We start from the raw sequence: 20,633 nt of genomic DNA on the forward strand, positions 1-20,633 counted from the left end.
ATCTGGGGGACTGGTAGTGGTGCATCCTGGGATATAGTAAGCTCAGCCAATAAGAGACTTCGCTCTTTGGCATAAGCGTGCCGAGTCGGAGCCGAGGGATCGGCTCCGAACCCATCATTCAGAATGTAGGCGAGATAGGATCACATAACATCTGATGCTTACACTGGACTGTCCTCCAGGATCTCAGGCACCTCAAGAGAGATGTCTGGTGGAGGCTGGACAGCAGCAGGCTCAGGAATAGATTTCTTGGCATTCTTTTTGAGTGGTGTCTGTACCGTGGGGTGAGTAAATTCTGCTATGGTACATTGGGCCAACAACTTGAGATGTCGGTTCTCAAGGTAAATAGAAAGGGAAGGAAGGTGGCTACATAAAGTCTTGGGTACAAAAGCCTAACAGATGGACACTGAGTGTGGTCATAAGATGCACCTAAGCAAAACAGGCACCTATCATGGCAGTCCTTATAAGGAATCTGCATCCCACATTGACATTTCCCTTTCTTGGATAACATATAACCCACTGAAAAATATAAGAAAAAGAAAAAGGAACCCCAATGGGGTAGTTATCTTGAAGATGTAGGTTCGGTATAACCAGTAAAGTGAAGGCCATTCAGACCGATGTGTGATAATGGTGCCCAGCCTGGTGACAATGAAGTTCTGGATTGAAAGCACACGTATGTCACCTTTATGCCCTAAGTTAGTGTAGAGAGCATACGTCTGACATACGAGGCTCCAAGGTAATAAAGACTTTGCTATACTAGCCAGATGTGGGGCTATTCTTTGCAGGTGATGAATACTGCAACAGTGATATGTAAAGACATTGAAAGTTAGGTACTTACCATAACTATACATCCATGTTGTCTAATTTTCATCCAGTTCAACTATGGGTTGTCAGATCCAACCTTAGCACTAGTTCTGAAGTTCTTCAGTTCCAAGGCTCTGACTCCTCCACGACCCATAATTCCTTGAACTCCACCTCAGTATCTCAGATCAAGTTTGCTCCCCTTTTAAATATCATGCCCATATGCAGATAAATGTAATTATTTACCAATCGTATTACTTCTGTTCAAGACTAACTCCAGAATATATGACAGAATAAATGGACAGGTTATGAGAAAATGGCATTAAGAACTGCCACAGACAGGAAATGCCAGAGTTGACCCAGTCATCAGAATCCTATTTGTGACAATCCAGAAGGGGGTAGGTGGGTGTAAAGTTGAACATGATGAAAATCAGACGACATGGATCTATCATTATGGTAATTACATAACTTTCATAACCAATGTTGTCAGTTTTCACATTGCCAAGCATACTGGCTAGGGTGTTATCAAGGAAAGACATACCGGATGATGGTGGAACCAAAGGAGAAGTGTGATCTAGATTACTCATAAAGCTTTTAATGAAATACAAAGGTATGAACTGTTGACCACATAGCTGCTGCACAAATTTCATCAATAGTCTGCAGGCAAAGGCTGTAGATGTGTCCACTGCCCTTGTGGAATGAGTCTTGGGTTTAGATTGTAAAGACAAGCCCTTTTAATTTTACACAAAGGAAATGCATTCAGATAACCATCTGGACATGGTAACTTTAGCCACTGCTTTGCTATATCTAGGCTTTGAAAATGCCACAAACAATCGATCTGATTTTCTCAAAAGTTTAGTTATATGGAGATAAAATCTAAGCTGGTGGTAACCATCCAGCACAAGTAGCATATTTTCACCTTTGTTTAAAAATCTTGGGGGGAAAAAAAGGGTGGAAGATTTATTGACCGATTTAGATTGGTTTCAGATGCTATCCTAGGAAGGAAGGCTGTACTCCTTAAGGAAACTCTCTCCTTTTGGAAAACCAAATAGGGCAATTTGCAGGAAAGTGCTTGCATCTCTGAAATTCATTGGATGAAGTTACTGCCACCAGAAAAATAGTTTCCAAAGTGAAGAATTTTAAATATACTGATGCTGTCAAATGGTGGCTGAGTCAATTCTTGTAAAATGATGGTAATATCCCAGGGAGGTACCAGGTCTCTGGTAGGAGGCCAAAGAAGAAAGATTCCTTTCAGGAAAGCCTTAAAAATCCTCATAAAGGTTATAGAGCTGTCATTCTGACCTATACAGAAGCTAGAAAGAGTTGACATTTGTACTTTGATAGTTGGATACTTGGACCTATTGTGAAAAAGCTCTGATAGGAATTCTAAAATGGAATAAATGGGGTCAAAAATGGATCCAACTCCTGGATGCAGCCCAGATAGAAAATCTCTTCCATTTGCCATAGTAAATTTTCTTAGTGGTCCTTTTTTAAGATGCTGAAATGATCTAAAGAGCCAGCAAAGGAAGCTTGATATCTTTGGCTAAGGTTAGAACTAGAGGAAATAAGAGGTTAGCTTCATGGCCTTCTGGTCTGGAGGAGGCAGTCTGGTCAGATGTGTTAATAGACCTGGATAGTGATCCAGCATCCATGGCCACAGTAAAGGGAACCCATGTTTGTTGAGGGAAATGAGGATAATCTTGGCCTAGCACATTCTTGCTATCTGTACAAACTTGTTCATTTAAGGCAATGAGTAAACAGTAAAGTGGAGATCCGGGGCAATTGTAGAGCATCCCTTGGCAACTCTTCCTGTGGAGGGTTCAGGGAAAAGTAAATGATGCATTTGTTGCTAAGGTAGGACATGAAAAGGTCAGTGCAAGGGTTGCTCCAGTGACTGAAAATCCAAGTTTGTCACTGTTGGATTGATGGACATCTCATGAGGCAAAGATAGATCTGCTCAACTTGTCCACCAGGACATTGGAAGCCCTGCCCCCTGAGATGTGGGTTGCTATCAGAAAGCATTGTGAAAACATCACCCATTGCTCGACTATCATGGGCTCTCAACTCTGCTCCACTGCTGTGGAACTCCAACTGAACTTTTGTACTGGTTTCCTGTAGAAAACTCCAAAGTATCTTTATATGGCTCCAAAGTATCTTTATATGGCAACTGATCAGAAGTTCCCAGCTCCACTGTTTTTTCCTTAATTTGGAGATCCATTGCTCTATCCTGGTGTGATGTTATCCAAGTGATTTTCTACACAAAATATTTCACTTTGCAGGTAATCCATAACATAATTTTCTATTTCTTTAACTTTAATCCATAACATAATTTTCTATTTCTTTAACATCTCCATTACTAATCTTATTTCCTGCTTTTACTCTGTTTTCTTATTCTTTGAATTGTAAAATTTTCCATAAATGGATGCCTTTGCCTGTATTTCTCTTCAAATATCTTTTGTGCTGCTGTTTATGTATTGATTACTTTTGCTTTCTCCGTTACATAAATATTGCACCATATTAAATCTCTTTCCCCATGTCCATACATCTTTGATGGTGTAATGATGAATGTTGTTAGTGCATACACTCTGCAAGTTGGGTGTGCGATGGATGAGAAAGAAAAATTTTGGAGTGAGTTGGAAGAAGTGGTGGTGAGTGTACCCAAGGGTGAGAGACTGGTGATTGGAGTGGATTTCAATGGGCATGTTGGTGAAGGGAACAGAGGGGATGAGGAAATGATGGGCAGGTATGGTGTTAAGGAGAGAAATGCAGAAGGTCAGATGGTAGTGGATTTTGCAAAAAGGATGGACATGGCTGTAGTGAATACGTATTTTAAGAAGAGGGAGGAGCATAGGGTGACATACAAGAGTGGAGGAAGATGCACACAGGTGGATTATAGCCAATGCAGGAGGGCCAGTCTGAAGGAGATTGGAGACTGTAAAGTGGTGACAGGGGAAAAGTGTAGTTAGGCAGCATAGAATGGTGGTCTGTAGGATGATGTTGGTGATCAAGAAGAGGTGGACAAGTGTGAAAGCAGTGCCAAGAATCAAATGGTGGAAGTTAAAAAAGGGTGATTGTGAGCTGGAGTTCAGGAAAGAGTTAAAACAGGCACTGGGGGGCAGTGAAGAGTTACCGAACAGCTGGGTAACTACAGCAGAGATGGTAAGGGAGACAGCTAGAAAGGTGCTTGCTGTGACATCTGGACAGAGGAAGGAGGACAAGGAGACCTGGTGGTGGAATGAGGAAGTACAGGAGAGTATACAGAGGAAGAGGCTGGCGAAGTAGAAGTGGGATTGTCAGAGAGATGAAGAAAGTAGACAGGAGTATAAGGAGATGACGAGCATGGCAAAGAGAGAGGTGGCGAAGGCTAAGGATAAGGCATATGAAGAGTTGTATGAAAGGTTGGACACTAAAAAGGGAGAAAAGGACCTGTACCAATTGGCTAGACAGAGGGACTGAGCTGGGGAAAATGTGCAGTAGGTAAGGGTGATAAAGGATAGCGAAGGAAACGTACTCACAAGCGAGGAGAGTGTGTTGAGCAGATGAAAAGACTACTTTGAGGGGTTGATGAATGAAGAGAATGAGAGAGAGAGAAGGTTGGATGATGTGGAGATAATGAATCAGGAAGTGAAACAGATTAGCAAGGAGGAAGTATGGACAGCTATGAAGAGGATGAAGAATGGAAAGGCTGTTGGTCCAGATGACATAACAATGGAAGCATGGAGGTGCTTAGGAGACATGGCAGTAGAGTTCTTAACCAGATTGTTTAATGAAATCTTGGAAAATCAGAGGATGCCTGAGGAGTGGAGAAAAAGTGTTTTGGTACCTATTTTTAAGAATAAGGGTGATGTGCAGAGTTGTAGTAACTACAGAGGTATAAAACTAATCAGTCACAGCTTGATGTTATGGGAAAGAGTAGTGGAAGCTAAGTTAAGAAGGGAGGTGAAGATTAGCGATCAGCAGTATGGTTTCATGCCGGGAAACAGCATTACAGATTCAATGTTTGCTCTCAGACTGTTGATGGAGAAATATAGGGAAGGTCAGAAGGAGTTGCATTGTGTCTTTGTAGACATGGAGAAAGCATATGATAGGAAGCCTAGAGAGGAGTTGTGGTATTGTATGAGGAAGTCAGGAGTGGCAGAGAAGAATGCAAGAGTGGTACAGGATATGTACTAGGGTAGTGTGACAGTGGTGATGTCTGCAGTGGGAGTGACAGATCCGTTTAAGGTGGAGGTGGGATTACATCAAGGATCAGCTCTAAGCCCTTTCTTATTTGCAATGGTGATTGACAGGTTGACAGACGAGATCAGACAGGAGGCCCCATGGACTATGATGTTTGCAGATGACATTGTGATCTGTACTGAGAGTAGGGATCAGGTTGAGGAGACCCTGGAGAGGTGGAGATATGCTCTAGAGAGGAGAGGAATGAAGGTCAGCAGGACTAAGACAGAATATGTGTGTGAATGAGAGGGAGGATAGAGGAATGGTGAGGATGCAGGGATTAGAGTTGGCGAAGGTGGATGAGTTTAAGTACTTGGGATCAACAGTTCAGAGTAATGGTGAGTGTGGAAGAGAGGTGAAGAAAGGAGTACAGGCAGGGTGGAATGGATGGAGAAGAGTGTCAGAAGTAATTTGTGAGAGAAGGGTACCAGTAAGAGTGAAAGGGAAGGTCTACAAGAGGGTAGTGAGACCAGCTATGTTATATGGGTTGGAGATGGTGGCATTGACAAAAAGACAGGTGTCAGAACTGGAAGTGGCATAGTTAAAAATGTTAAGATTTGTACTGGGTGTGACAAGGATGGACAGGATTAGGAATCAGTATATTAGAGGGTCAGTTCAGGTTGGATGGTTTGGAGACAAAGTCAGAGAGGCGAGATTGCATTGGTTTGGACATGTGCTGAGGAGGGATGATGGGTATATTGGAAAAAGGATGCCAAGGATGGAGCTGCAAGGTAAGAGGAAAAGAGGAAGGCCTAAGATAAGGTTTATGGACGTGGTGAAAGAGGACATGCAGGCGGTTGGTGTGACTGAGCAATATGCAGAGGACAGGAAAAAATGGAAACAGATGATCTGCTGTGGCGACCCCTAACGGGAACAGCCGAAAGAGAAGATGATACATCTTCTTCAGATGTCTCCTGTTTCTCCTTACTTTGGGGACTCATTGTTCCATCATGCTTGGATATAACCTGTGTTAGACTTTCTACAAGAAATCCTTCACTTCGCAGGTATTCCATTACTTCAGCTTCTAGTTTTTAACTTCCACTTTACCAGTCTTCTGTTCTATGTTCCCTTTTTGCGATCTTATTTTTTTCTGTTGTGAAATGTTTCATATCTGGATGCCTTTGCCTGCATTTCTCTTTGAATATCTTTGGGGCTGTCTTATTTGTACTAATTAATTTGGCTTTCTCTTTTATATAGATATTGTACCATATCAGATCCCTCTCTCTTTCCAATGTCCATATTTCTTGTTTATACCTTTCAAAACTCTCTAGATTTTGTTCCTTATATTTTCTCACTTCGTCAATCGCTTCTTTTTCCAAATGACAGAAGGTTTCTTGGTCTATATAACATTTTTCATAAATCTGTTGCTTTAATGAACACAAATTTTAATTTGAAGCTTCTGACAGCTTTTCTTGTGGAAGTACTTTTCTTAATTTTCCTCAGTATTTTTGTACATCTTCTGTCTAGAAATTCTAGACTTCTTGCATAATAGTAACAATACATAATTTATTTCTTATCCTCAATACTTCACTCATCATCTTTATGGCTCTTTTTTGACCTATCACTTTTTGTGATTTTTGTGGACTACTACTTCCTTCTACAACAGGGGGGCATCCTCCTTTTGAACCTGACCTAGCTCCATTGTAGGAATGTCCTGGCACCAGTGCACCTAGCAGCATTGGGCAGTTTCTTATCCTGGGTCTTGTGCACCCAGTTATCTTTTTATTTTTTAACCTACTTCTCCACAATATACTCTATATAAAATGCAGTCTATATCAGTGTCATCTGGTGAGATTTTTATGTGAAACAGGGTCCACCTTGTGAAGGTACTCACCAAGAAATGAGGATGAATTCAATTCCAGCAATACTACTCACCTTTGCCTGCTAACTTATCTCTCCATTTGAGCTCTTTCTTAATTTCTTCCAAGGCTTCTGCTAAACTACGAAAGGAAGTCATCCCCTCATGTTTTAACACTTTCACTATGTTTGGGTCTTGTTAGGTCGGTAGATATGTATGCAGTCCCACTATCACAGATCTATACATGTAATCAATTTCAAGGAGGCCCATATCTCCTTCAGAACAGGGAATATACAGTCTTGGTGTACACAGATTTTTATAAATCATTTGATGACAGGAAGCATCCTTCTTGTCTTCCTGTCCAAACTATCCAACACATTTTGGGCCCAGTCAGTCACTCCAAAACTGTAAGTTAGGACTGGAAGAGTAAATTGGTGTATAGCTTAGACTTATTTTTCCTAGATGTCAGTGCTGTTTTTAGTATTAATTTAAGTCTTACAAAATATTCCTTACTGAGTTTTATTCGCATTTGTTCATGTTTCATTGTTGATCCTTCATCAATTCCCAAACATTTATACACTTCCTCTTGCTCAGGTTCTTTTATCACATTCCTGTCCCAAACTGATGTTTTCTTGGTGTTGCATCTTTCCTGCTTTAAAGGTTGCTTTTGCACATTTATCAAGACCAAATGCCATTCTTAGATCATCTGAAAAAGTTTTTATCACTTGCAGTTGTGCTTTCAGTTCCTCATCTGATGAACTATCAGTTTTAAATCATATACAAAAAGAAGATGAGAAATCTTTATAATTTGTTGCTCTGGGAGCGGAATTATAGTCATGACCTAATCTGTTAAGTATAGAGCTTAATGGGTTAAGGACAAGACAAAAGAGCAACAGTGAAAGAGAGTCACCCTGGAATACCCCCCTTTGAATTTTTAGCCTTGGAATAACAATATGTCCTTTATCATGGCTTAACTGCAGAGTGGTTTGCTGCTGTTTCATGGTCACTGTAACATAATTGATCAGTGTGCAGGATGTATCTTACAAATTTTACGCACTCTTTTATCCATGAATGTGGATACTGTCAAACACTTTTTTGTAGTCTGGCCATGGTATACTTAGATTCTTCCCCTTTTTACAGTTCTCCATTATGACTATTTAATATCAAATGATCCTTTGTTCCATATGACTTTCTTTTATTACCCTTTTGTTCTATTGCCATGATTGAGTTTTCTTCTACATGACTATAAACTCTTGTTAGCATCAATTCCAGTGTGTAGTTTATACATTGGAAGGCAAGTTATTGGTCTATACTTCTTAGGATAGCCTGCAGGTTCGCTCTTAAGTAGGACTACTGTTTGTCCTGTTGTTAGCCAGGCTGTTGTTTGTTCAGGGTGTGCATATAAATAGTTCTTCCTCATGGCTAAATTTCATGTAAAGATGATAATACCAGAAGTTAGGTACTGCATCTGGGCCTGGGGCTTTCCAATTAGGAGCTTTTCTTAACTTTGTTTCAGTCTCTCTGGCCGTTACTTCATCCCATTTCATATCCTGTACATTTAAACTTCTTATTCTTTCTTTTACTACTTCTAACCATTTAGCATCTTTGTGTTCCACCTGGTCTTCCTAAATATTTCTCCAAAATGTACCAAATTTCTTCTTTTTATTGGTGGTGTTTCAATACTTTTGCTTTGTTTCCCAATTCTCTATAAAACTTTTTGGGTCATTAATAAATTGCTTATTTTCTACTTTTCCTGCATATCGACTAAGCTTTTCTGCCTGCACTGACATTTTTAGTTTATTATTTGCGATCGTGCACGACAGATCCTGATCTGCTCTGGCATGGTGAATTGCTGTTATCACATCCACCTTTCCGAGTATTTTTGCTGATCTGTTCCCTCTTCTATACTCTTCTAACAGTGACACTTCCCATCTTAATTGCTTTATAGTTTTTTTTCTATTCGATACTTCCATGATGATATTCAATGTCTCCCCTTCTTTCCCCTTACTACTCTGCATTTTTGTGGTAAGACTATCTGTTAGTAATTTAGCTGCACAGTAATATATCCTATTTACTTCTGTTATAGTGCATGAATTTCTGTGGACAGTCTTAATTACTGTATTCATTTGTTTTATCAAACTCCTAACTTTTTGAGTTTTACTGACTTTCTGTAATCTGTTTCTTTCACTGATCTTATTATGTCTGCCCATCTCTATTAAAATTCAATCAACTCTTCTCTTATGTTATTTTCCTGTAAACTGAGGGCATATTCTTTGTTCTCCATTTCCTGTGGGCATTCTATAGGTAGTTCACAGCATCTTCCTGTGCAACGTTTTCTTCAGTTTCATCCCGTGTCATCCATTGTTTTTTGACATGGAAACTCACTGGCCAATCACCCCACAACACTGGCTGTGTCAGAGTTGCCACAGTTCCTCCCCCTTGCTGTGCAACTCCAGCTGGATGTTTATACTGAATTCCTATGGAAGGCTCCTAAGTATCTTCATCTAGGAACTGATCAGATGTTTTCTGCTCCACTGGTTTTGCCTTAATTTGTGGATCCATTGCCCTATCCTGCTGTGATGTTTTCTGAGTTAGATTTTCTGCACTAAATCCTTTACTTTGCAGGCAATCCTTAACCTCAGCTTCTATTTCTGTAACTTCTCCATTACTAATCATCTTTTCTACTTTTCTTATTTTTTGTATTGTAAAATTTTCCATGTATGGATGCCTTTGCCAATATTTCTCTTCAAATACATTTGGTGCTGCTCTTCTTGTTTTGATTAGTTATGCTTTCTCCTTTGCATAAATATTACACCATATTAAATCTCGTTTTCTTTCCCATGTCCATATTTCGTCTTCCAGATGTCTCCTGATCCTCCTGTTTCTCCTTACATTAGAGGCTCGTTGTGCCATCATGCTGTGATGTAACCTGTGTTAAACTTTCTACACTAAATCCTTCACTTTGCAAGTGTTCCATAACTTCAACTTCTATTTTTTTTAACTTCTACTTACTAATCTTGTTCTATATTCCCTCTTTGTGATCTTATGTTTTTTTTATTGTGAAACTTTCCATACCTGGATGCCTTTGCCTGTAATTCTCTTCAAATATCTTTGGGGGCTGTTTTTTTTTTTTGTTTTAATTAGTTTGGCTTTCTCCTTTGCATAAATATTGCACCAAATCAGATCTCTCTTTCTTTCTCATGTCCATATTTCTTTTTTATACCTTTCAAAAGTCTCTAACTTTTGTTCTTTATATTTTTGTTCTTTCTCAATTGCTTCTTTTGCCAAACGGTCCAAGGTTTCTTGGTCTATATTTTTCATAAATCAGTTATATTAATGAACACACATTTGTATTTGAAGCTGCTAACAGTTTTTCTTGTGGAAGTATTTTTCTTTCCTGTAATTTCTCTTAATCTTTTTGTATATCTTCTGTCTAGAAATTCTAGGCTGTTTGCAAACTAGTAACAATACATAACTTATTTCTTATCCTCAATAACCCACTATTTCGTCTTTATAGCTCTTCTTCTTTGGCCCATCAGTTTTTGTGATTTTTGTGGACTGTTACTTCCTTCTACAATGGGGGGCATCCTCCCATTGGGCCTGGCCTAGCCCCATTGTAGGAATATTTCCATGTCTTGAGGATTCTACACTGTAATTTTTTCCAGTCCTGGCACCAGTGCACCTACCAGGTTTGGGCACTTTTTAGCCTGGGTCTAGTTCATCCAGCTATATTTTTTATTTTTAACTTACTTCTGTCCATGATATATGCTATATGAATTCAGTCTATATATCAGTGCCGTCTTGGTGACATTTTGTAAAAAAACAGGGTCCACCTCATGAATTACTTACCAAGACATGAGGATGAATTCAATTTTAGCAATACTTCTCTCTTTTGTTTGCTGACTTTTCTCTCCATTCAGACCCCTGCTACTCCTCCAGGGCTACTTTCATATTTGTTAAGACCAGTACCTTGCTTCCTTCTCTTCCCCCCCAAAAAATTCTTGAATCAGTCTATATTCAAGTCGTCTATACCTTTGTTCTTTATCATTACCTCCCATATTCCCATATAACGTTAACACTGCAGTTTATAAGCTATAGTAAATATTACAGCTGTCCAAAACAGTTTCAGATTTGGTATAGATAAATTCTCCATTGAACCATGATAATTCTAACTTATCCCAAGCCCCTCTGGTGATGTTCCCTTCCCAAATAAAATTTCTCATCTTTTGTTTTTAATTTTGTTGAAACATTTCTTAAAGGGGGGTCTTAAGGCCATCATATTATAGATAAGTAATAATAGTACAGTCCAGTGTAATGCTTGTATTTCTTAATCGGAGTCTAGCATTTGTCCTTTCTATTTTATAAGGTGCCTTTCTATTTTTTGCATAATTTCCTAATAAGTTAGTTCCAGAGAACTTTTTGTTGATGTCATCAACCATATACCCAAATATTTTAACTTACTGCCTGCATTTAGAAAAGGATAGTTTATTGTCAGTGTAGTTGAGTATTGGATATTAATGGAAACAGCTTTTGTCTTAGCTAACTTTATTGTATAGTCTGACAAAATTCCACATTTTTGAAGTATATTAAATGTATTAATCAGATCTACTTTGATGTCAGGGTCATTAGTAAGTAATCTGCAAACAGAGAGAGATTCAACTCTTCGCTGTCCCATTTACATTCCTTTACTGAAGATCATCTAATCTCCTGAGCCTGTGGATCTAAATATAGTGCAAACAACAAAGGAGACAATAGGTATCCCTGCCTAATGCACTTATGTAACTGACATGTTGATGACAATCCTGCGGATATCTGGACTCGGGCTGTAGACCTCAAATAAATCCTCTCAACGAGAGTCACAAACTGGCTAGAAGAACCAATTTTGTTTAAAACATTGAAGTAGTAGCCCCAACTTACTTGTTGAAGGTTTTCCTTCTCTGTATGCTTCCATAGCATTATACTACAGAGTATGTTATTAGATGCTCCTCTCCCATGTACAAATCTGCACAAATTCTTATGTATTAGAGTGCCAAGTAATTTTGCAAGCCTTTACTCCAGAATATTTATAAATATTTTATAATCTTGACTTAGTACAGAGATGGGATAGTAAGATTCTGGATATCAAGGGTCTTTCCCCATCCTTTGGGATAACTGTAATTACCACCTGTCTCCATGAATTTAGAATTTCTGCTCCCCTCATAATTTGAATTATGTGATCTAGCCTAATCTCCAAAAGATCCCTGTTGATCATTCTCCAAATCTCTACTGGAATGCCAACTAGCTCAGGGAATTTTCCCAATATTTATTTTAATGTCAGCTTTGAATTCATCTATTTGAGATTTTTTTTTCTAATTCTTCAGTCTGGGTATGAGCCATTGTCTTTAGATTCAAACCAGTCAGGTAGTTTCTTACTTGCTTAAACCTGTCTGTTTGCTGATTTGTTGTGGCATATAGGCTGGCACAGTAATCTCTGAACACTCTTAGTATTCTGTCATAAATCATATTATTTGTAACCCCCATTATTTGTATCATTTAATTTGTATACAGCCTTTTCCCCCCACTAAGGATCTCAAAGCTTTTGCTGAATTTGTGACGTATATATCTTTAATCACCTGTCTCCGATTCATTAATTTACAAACTATATATTTATGAATCTCTGCTTTTAAATCTTTAATTTTATTCCTTTTTCTGAAGGTTTTCTCCTTAACTGTTGTAAAACCTGAAGTTATTCTGTTTTGTGTACATATAGCTCTCATTCCTTCCTTACTTTATCATGTACAAGTTTTTGAATCTGATGTACACCCCTGTGTTTGTATATATTCAATTTATCTACTGCAATAGGTGCCAAGTCCCTAATATGTGTTTTAAAGATCTCTTCAATCCATGTTTTATATATCCCATTTTCTAAACAGTACACTGGAAATCTCAGTGCTTGGGTAATTACTTCTCTTCCCCCTTTAATCTTATTGTTAAAAGTAATAAAGCATAATCTGAGAAATGTATTTTGGGTCTGCATAAACCCTTAGAAGAATATATGAAAACTCCTTGGTCAGGCATATTTTATCTAGTCTCTACCACTGTTTATGCCTTGCTCAGGCATATTTTATCTAGTCTCTACCAGTGTTTATGCCTTGCTGAGTAAAATGCATATCCTTTATCTCCACTTCCTTTTTTACTGACTGTCAATGCATCTTCCAGTCCAATCTGCATAAAAATAGTTTTAAAAACATTCCTAGCAGAGTTCATTTATTTTCCTATGTTCTCCTGACACTTGAGTTGGTGACAGAATTGTATTCCAGTCACCCTACCATAATCATATGCCCTTCAGAAAAGGCGATTATAGTACACATCATTACTTCCCAGCTAGATGCTCCAGATGGTATATAAACATCAACTACTGTCAACCTTTCTAATCTGAGGGATCCTTTGACTGTTACACATCTCCCTCTGGCATTCCTTAAGACGGCTTCTAGATGGTAATTTAATTTTTGTGTTTCCATAATTACAACTTCTCTCCTTTCACTCCTGAAAATTCTGAGGCTTCTGCTACCTTATAACTTGCTCTCTTCAGTTTCTGGTGTTCTAACCAAAGTGCGTTTGTTGTATTCCCACTAGATTGGGTTATTTTTTTTTAATTTTATTTAGTATTCTTCTCCTTTTGATTGAGTCATTAATCCCATTTATATTCCACAGTATTACTGTCCCTGAGTGTTACTGTTACAGACTCCCGTGGATCATTAGCTAGGTTATCATACATCACTGAGCAAGTTTTGAAGTTTTATACCACTTTTTATTTTCACCGTCTTTTGCAACTTGATTGATTTTCTTTTGCTTACTAAATCCACATTTTCATCTCTTGATTTAAATCTACTACTTCTTAACTAATCACTTTATACATTTTGTACCCAGAATCTAGTTGGTTTCATACAAGAGTCTCTATTCTTGACCCTAATACTTCCTCTCTTACTTGAGAGGCAAACACGTCTATTTCAACAATTGTGGATAGCAGTGGTTGTTCTTTCTCAAACGGCCCCTTGTAAAATGTCTCTCCCTACCTGCTTCCATACCCCTTCTTTTTAAAAGAAAGCCTTCTCCATTTCGGAAAAGTTTTGGTATTCCCCCTCCCAGACTTTGTTCTGTAGATAGACAGTTCCAACAGTGGTCACAAGGGGGACCAATATCAAAATACATACATACATACATGGGAAAACTTTAGTTAGATGAGTATTTGGAATATTGAAAGCTTTTTATATGATCCAATAGTCAGATGGATCACAGTGTGCTGGCATTATTTTATGTGAGATCAAGAAACAGTGACAATTGGGAAATTGCCCTTTCCCCACTTCTGTGTGATCGCTGAAGTGGTGTTTATAAGTGGTTGTGGAAGGAACAGTCTCTCAACATGGGTGTGCAATGGAATTTGCCCATGAACAAAAAAAAAAAAAGTAATATTTTGAGTTTCTGTGTCTTTAGATCAATATTTTTATGTTTGATATTTGAGTGTTCAAATATGTATACAACACACACATATATATATATATATATATATATATATATATATATATATATATATATATATATATACACACGTACATATCTCTAAGGAGTGAAAAGGATAAAAGACACTGTTGACAGATTTCATTTGTGGTGGTAAGCACAAAAAATAAAAGCAAATCTTAACTTGTTATCAAGAAAGTAATTTATGCAAGAGATGCAGATATCTACCTCTAACTGAACATTCAAAAAGTCCTAAAAAGTTACCAATCCAAACTTTTCTTCACTTGTGTTTTCCACTATCCTTCCTATTACTCCTCAGTATTCTGTGATGCAGCAAATCTACTAGCTGGCAACTACCAAGCTTCCTGACTTCTAGTAAGGTTCTTCCTCTTTCACAACTGGTAGCTGTATCTGTCTTTCTGGGCTATAGCAATTTCCTTTAACATAATCACAACATATGTTTTTATTTTGTTTCTGTTGCTGTGTGTTCTGCTCTGCTGTGCCACAATAACGATCAGAGACATCCCAGCACACAATTTATTACATACTATAAGCTACATTTCTTGTAGTATGACCTCCCCTTCAATATCACACAGAAAAAGTGTATGTCTAGATCAAAAACTGGATTTTACATGAAAAAAACATTTTGTTATTATTTAGTATCCATTATGCACAATAACCTCTTTCCAAGCATAGAATCCCTTGTTCTATACTCCTTAGGATAGGATATAAACTGTAAATAGCCCATTTGAATTGGTATTCTTTGCATCAGGTCTATGTTTGACTGTGAGCTTAAGAGGTTAAAGGCTCAAATTCATTGTTTTCTTTTCCCTATCATTTTGACAGCTATCTCTGTACCCCATGCCCTTCACTGGGTCTACTGACACACCCATTCATCTCTGTTCCAATGCCACAATTTTAAGCCAGGGCCAGAGAGGAACCTAAGAATGGTGGGGGGGAGGGGGGGGGTTGCTATCACCTAAGCTGGGGGGTATCTTATGACCTACCCCCTTTTCTTCCCCAGTTCCTTATGGTTCTAGTGGTAAAGTCTTGGCAGGAATGCAATGGGGACATTCACTGTTTCATTCCGCCTCCACGACAGCTCAGCCATACTCCCATCCTATTCCCCTTTATGGAACTACCCCATGGTAACAATGTCCACAGCCTCCACCAAGTATCTATGTCAAAGATGCCCACAGAACCATACCCCACCCCACCCCGGTCAACAAGCCACTTATTGAATCTGGATCGGTAGGGTCATAGTCAGTGCTTTATAACTCTACACCACTGAAGTGGCCAGCTGAATTAATTGACATTCTTCTGTTCATGAAGCCATTACTGTGATGTGTGGTCAGTCACCAAGTCCAAAATTCTGCTGCCAGCTTACTCACTGGAAATACTCAACAGTAAACACCAATAGTGAAAAAGTTCAAATGATAACCACAACAAGATACATGAAGAAACTGTACCAGCATTACAGGAAGGGTGGGATGACAAAATGTCTATGGCCTAGGGAGGAGTTCTTCCAGTCCTGTAAATCTGTTGAGTAAACTGTAAAAAGGTTTGACCTTATTTGATGTTCAAAATAATAAGGAAGCAAAAATAAGTAGATGATGACAAACAGAGGAAACATATTAAGCCTCTTCTGTACAGTTTCCACTTGCTGCCAGTTCCTTTCATGATCATCATAATATTTTTAGTACTGGTGTGTTTGTCTATAAATGACTAATGCCCCTCTTACCTGATAGAGATGGTGATGCCATACATCCCAACTAGAGTTCTCTACTGGCTACAAATGGGCTACTGGTTTCTCCACAGGTATGTCTTGAGAAATCTGGGGTCCATTCTTTTGCTTAATTTTTGCTCCTCACCTGTGGAACATTGCCTCAGTAGCTGTGGCAGTGTCCGTCTTTGGCAGACTTCCACATTGTTAAAAACATCTTTTTGAAATTACTTATGAGGATGTAGGATGAGTTATGATGTGATACTGCTTTTTCCGAAGTGCATTTATAATTATTGTTGTGATGTATGTTTATTATCAAATTGTGCTTGGTGTTTTGGAAAAATACACACAAAATTGAAATTGAAGTTCTCAAGACTGGAACTGACACTGAAAAAATGTGCCAAACAACCCCAAACAGTCAATCTCCAACCCAAAAGACAAAGGAGCTCCAGACATGAGCACTGACTTTGGGTTTACTGACACTGGCAGAAAAACGGGCATCAAAGGAGTCACCCTTAAAGGCTGAGGACCTGACATTGAGACCACAGCTGACACTGACAAGTCCACAGATGTCAGCATCAGTGTCTGGTGGCTCAAATCCATTCTCCATGGGACCAGCACTGTGATAAGGGTCAGTGAAGAAAGCAGGGAAGATTTTGTTCAGATAGTAGGCATTAACAAAGAGCCACTGTCTACACGGTACTGGAATGGGTGGATGGGGGGCAACAATCATTTCTTGCTGGAGTGTCCAAAAAGACTGCCATTAACTTTTCATAGTTACTCTCTGGTGTAGGCACATACCTAAAAGTCCTTGATCCCAAAATTGTGTCCACCTTACAGCCAAAGTACATTCAGTTCTGACCAGCTTAACAGAAGACTTTTCGGTCATTATCTTAACCAATAACTTAGACAAACTAGCAAATGAATAAGAGTATATTTTTTCCTCCATTCTTGTTTCTTTTTAGGTTGAGGACCTGGGGAGGATTATTCTTTCTTGTCGGTTTTACACTTTTCTTCTTTTATCTTTCAGTCTGGGAGTTACATCTCAAACAACAACTTGTTTGGCTGTACAGGTTGAGAGAGCCAACACCAGAGCAGTTCTTGAGGCTGAAGCTCTGTTGGAAGCAAACACTAACTCCTCTTCAATTATAAACAATTTAAACTTAGTTTTCTCTATCTCTTATAGTAGCCAGAGAAAAGGTTTTGTAACTATCACAAGCAGTGGGAACAAGCAGTGGGAAAATGTTCTTCTATTCAGCAACAGACACATAAATAAGATTTGTCCTGAGGTGAAATTTTATATTCACATGTTTAAACCCTTTATACTCCATATTAAGCTGACACCAAAAAACAACTGCAACTTACAGAACAGTAAACACTAAGTGAAAAATGTTCAAAATGATAAACACAAGATAGCAGAGCAAACTGTACCAGCAATATAGGAAGGGTGGGATGACAAAATGCCTAAGGCCTAAGGAGAGGTCCAATAGACAGTCACGTAACTGTACTCAGTAAAAGGTAAAAATGGAAAAGGTTGACCTTATTTGAGGTTCAAAATAATGTTGTTTTGTTGTTGTTTTTCTTTCGGCTTTTCTTGGTTAGGGGTCACCACTGCGGAACTCCGGTCCGCTAATGATTGGCAGTAGATTTTTTTACTGGTGCCGAGGTACTAGCTCGATGCCTAACCTTCAATGAAGGCACCCCATTCTACGCATGGCTTTCGAATGCCACTCGACCACGGGGAGGACATGCAGAATAATAAGGACATAAAAACAAGTGGACAAAGCCATATAAAATGCACAAACTCACAATTATTTTACAAATAACATTTAAAATCCAGAGTGCAGCTTGGGATCATTTCTCTAATCATTCTGCTTCATACAGCAGCAAGAGAGACGCGTTTCTCTCCTCCACCTTAGTGCATCATGACTGAGATCAGAAGAGAAAGCTCTTTCATGCAGCATTATAAGTAAAAGAGGGGATACTAGTAGCCTGAGAAAGTTTCATATGCAGAGCTACCTGTATTAGTCCTACTGTTTTTAAGGATGACCCTTCCTCATGTCATGTCTTACATTACAGCAAGTGAAAATAATGGTACAGATACCACAATGTTACAGGAAGGCTATTAGACATGAATGTTCATTTTGCACTTTGTATGAATTATAATGATAGCTAAATATGTTCATCATACTAGTCACTCAAGCTTGAGCTGTCTAATGATTTGACTAGGTGGAAGGTGCTCTGAAGCTTTGGAAGCTGGTTGCTGTTATATCCTATACACTGAATAACCTATGAAACTAAGGCTATTGCAGCAGTGATCATTCAAGTACCTACTTTTACAGTAAGTTTACTTACAAAACTATACGTTCTTTTAATTAACAACACTATTAACCTTTAACAGATGTCAGTATTATTCAAATGGCCTAAAGAGTGAAGCTCTCATGGTTATTAATGCAATGCAGAAACAAGAAAGGCTTGTACACAACTTTTTAAATGGCCCTCTGTTCAATATTTGTAAAATGCATGATCTGAAACTGCTACTCTATAAAACTGCACAGACAGTTCGTTATTATTTTTGTTTATACCCAGAATATAAATACCTGTAGTTCTTCCACACTGCAACATTTCATTTGCAAATTATTAAAGCCATCCACAGGCATACTTCATTTGGTAACTTTCAAAAGATGCCCTTTTATATATTCATGAAAGCATGTTTCATCATTTTGTCTACACCTCTGGAAGGCATCAACATCTGTGCACAGTACATGAATGCCACACATTGAAAGCTAGGTATGCTAGCTTCAGAGTGTGTGTGTTTTTAATACAGCTGTTTTTTATTCATCAGAAGAACATGAATTGTGCTAATACTGCCATGGCACTTTAATAAGACAGTGGTGTGGTACAGTTCTGATGGGCAGCAATGCTTACTCATATTCATATATATATATATATATTATGGCAAACATCTGGCATGTGGGAAGTACTTTCCAAAAACATCTATCATTTTAGAGAAATTCCTTGATTGGCACCAACAGTGCCATTTAGCCACCAAAATGAACATTTCGACAATGGTAAAACATTTTTAAATAAGTCCAAGTCTGTCAGATATTATAACCACATGGTATGTGTGCAATCTCTGCATAATATAAAGTCCTTGGCTTAGAACACAAGCTATTTCTGACCACCACTAAAGATGGAAAATAAGCAAATATTGTTTCTTAAACAACAAGCAGAAAACAGCAAAATAGTCTTAAAAAATATTGTTTCTTACCCTGCAGACAAAAAACTTCCTTAAGTAGTATTGCGTTGAGTACATATTGGGATAGACCATCTCTTCTTGAGATACCATTTTCTGCCTTTGATCTGAGGTTTCGTCTTGATGATAAAGATTGCATTTGTCTTCTGATTTATTTTCTGGCTTCTGCTCTGGTTTGGGAATTGAATCCTTGGTCCCATTGTCCAGCTCAACTGGTTTAAAATCATCCATATTTGACATTATTAACTGAAACAAAAACAAAAAAACTAAGAAGGAAGCAACATAACATTTTATCTTCATTTTCAATATTAAAAAAATAATTTATACAAGTGAATATCTTGCAGATATAGTCATCACAAGGTGTTAAGTACTACAAAATACCAAAGACCTTTTGTTAGGTCACATCTTAATTCAGTTATCAGTAACTATCACTTCAATTTCTAGAATTATTTTATTTTTTTAAATAATGAAGTGCTGCCATCTGTGCCTTGACCAAAGTGGCAGCTAAAGAGAGTCTACTCTGGTCACTTACTTGACTGACTGACAAAACATACAAACAAATAAATACATACACTGAAAATCACTAGCATCTAAACATAAGGCAATGGGCAGACAAGCATATAATAATACTTTACTGTTAAAATATTGATAGCAAACAAAGTTAAAAACAATATTTTGGGAACTGTAAGAAGTACACATAAATCTGCAATTGCTCAGAAACAAAATAACAAAATTATGGAGCTTTTTTCAACACTGCCCAGGTAAACTCCATTTTAGGATATAGACAACAGTGTCCCTGCTCTAAATAAGAATATCATAGCATTCATGAAAAGATCCATATAAACACTTATTTCTAGTTTGTCAGTAACTTTATGAAAACAAAGCTACACAGCTTCAAGTATCAAAATTAACTTTACTACAGATTTTGAGACGTACAGGACTTCATAAGTAATTAAAATGTCTCAATAACATTTCATGAGGTAGCCTAAAAATCATGTAAAAATACTAGATAATTATATAATAAACAGGTAAGTCAAGAACAAAAGTTCAAATGGAGTACAAGTCCATATGTGAAATTCATTGTAGTGCTCAACTCAGAATGCTGTTTTAATCCAAATTACAATGCCATGACTGTGATATTAAGAAAACAAAAGTTATGTCCTCGCCATTCTGACAGATCCATGTTGTCTTCTTCCATCCATCTCAACAGATGGGTATATCGGATCAGAATGGATATGAGGGCAAGATCAATCAATATTACATATTATACAAGGACTCCCAATTACTATTGGAAAACGTGCACACTGATTGGCCCAGTCCAACCACCGTGCTCGTTGTAAATC

At 38.0% G+C, this 20,633-nt stretch overlaps 1 protein-coding gene across 1 annotated transcript in view; it reads right to left on the minus strand.

The window, feature by feature from the left end:
- LOC122800879 (tumor protein p63-regulated gene 1 protein-like) overlaps positions 1 to 20,633 on the minus strand; it is a 1,105,597-nt gene that overhangs the window by 790,538 nt on the left and 294,426 nt on the right. The window contains exon 2 of the mRNA XM_044070210.1: positions 19,306 to 19,536. Coding sequence (XP_043926145.1) covers positions 19,306 to 19,530 — 225 coding nt within the window. The 5' untranslated portion in view covers positions 19,531 to 19,536. The remainder of the gene's footprint in view (positions 1 to 19,305; positions 19,537 to 20,633) is intronic.

Source organism: Protopterus annectens, chromosome 4.part1 (genome assembly GCF_019279795.1).
Source record: "Protopterus annectens isolate FY-2018-M chromosome 4.part1, PAN1.0, whole genome shotgun sequence".
Taxonomy (NCBI): Eukaryota; Metazoa; Chordata; order Ceratodontiformes; family Protopteridae; genus Protopterus; species Protopterus annectens.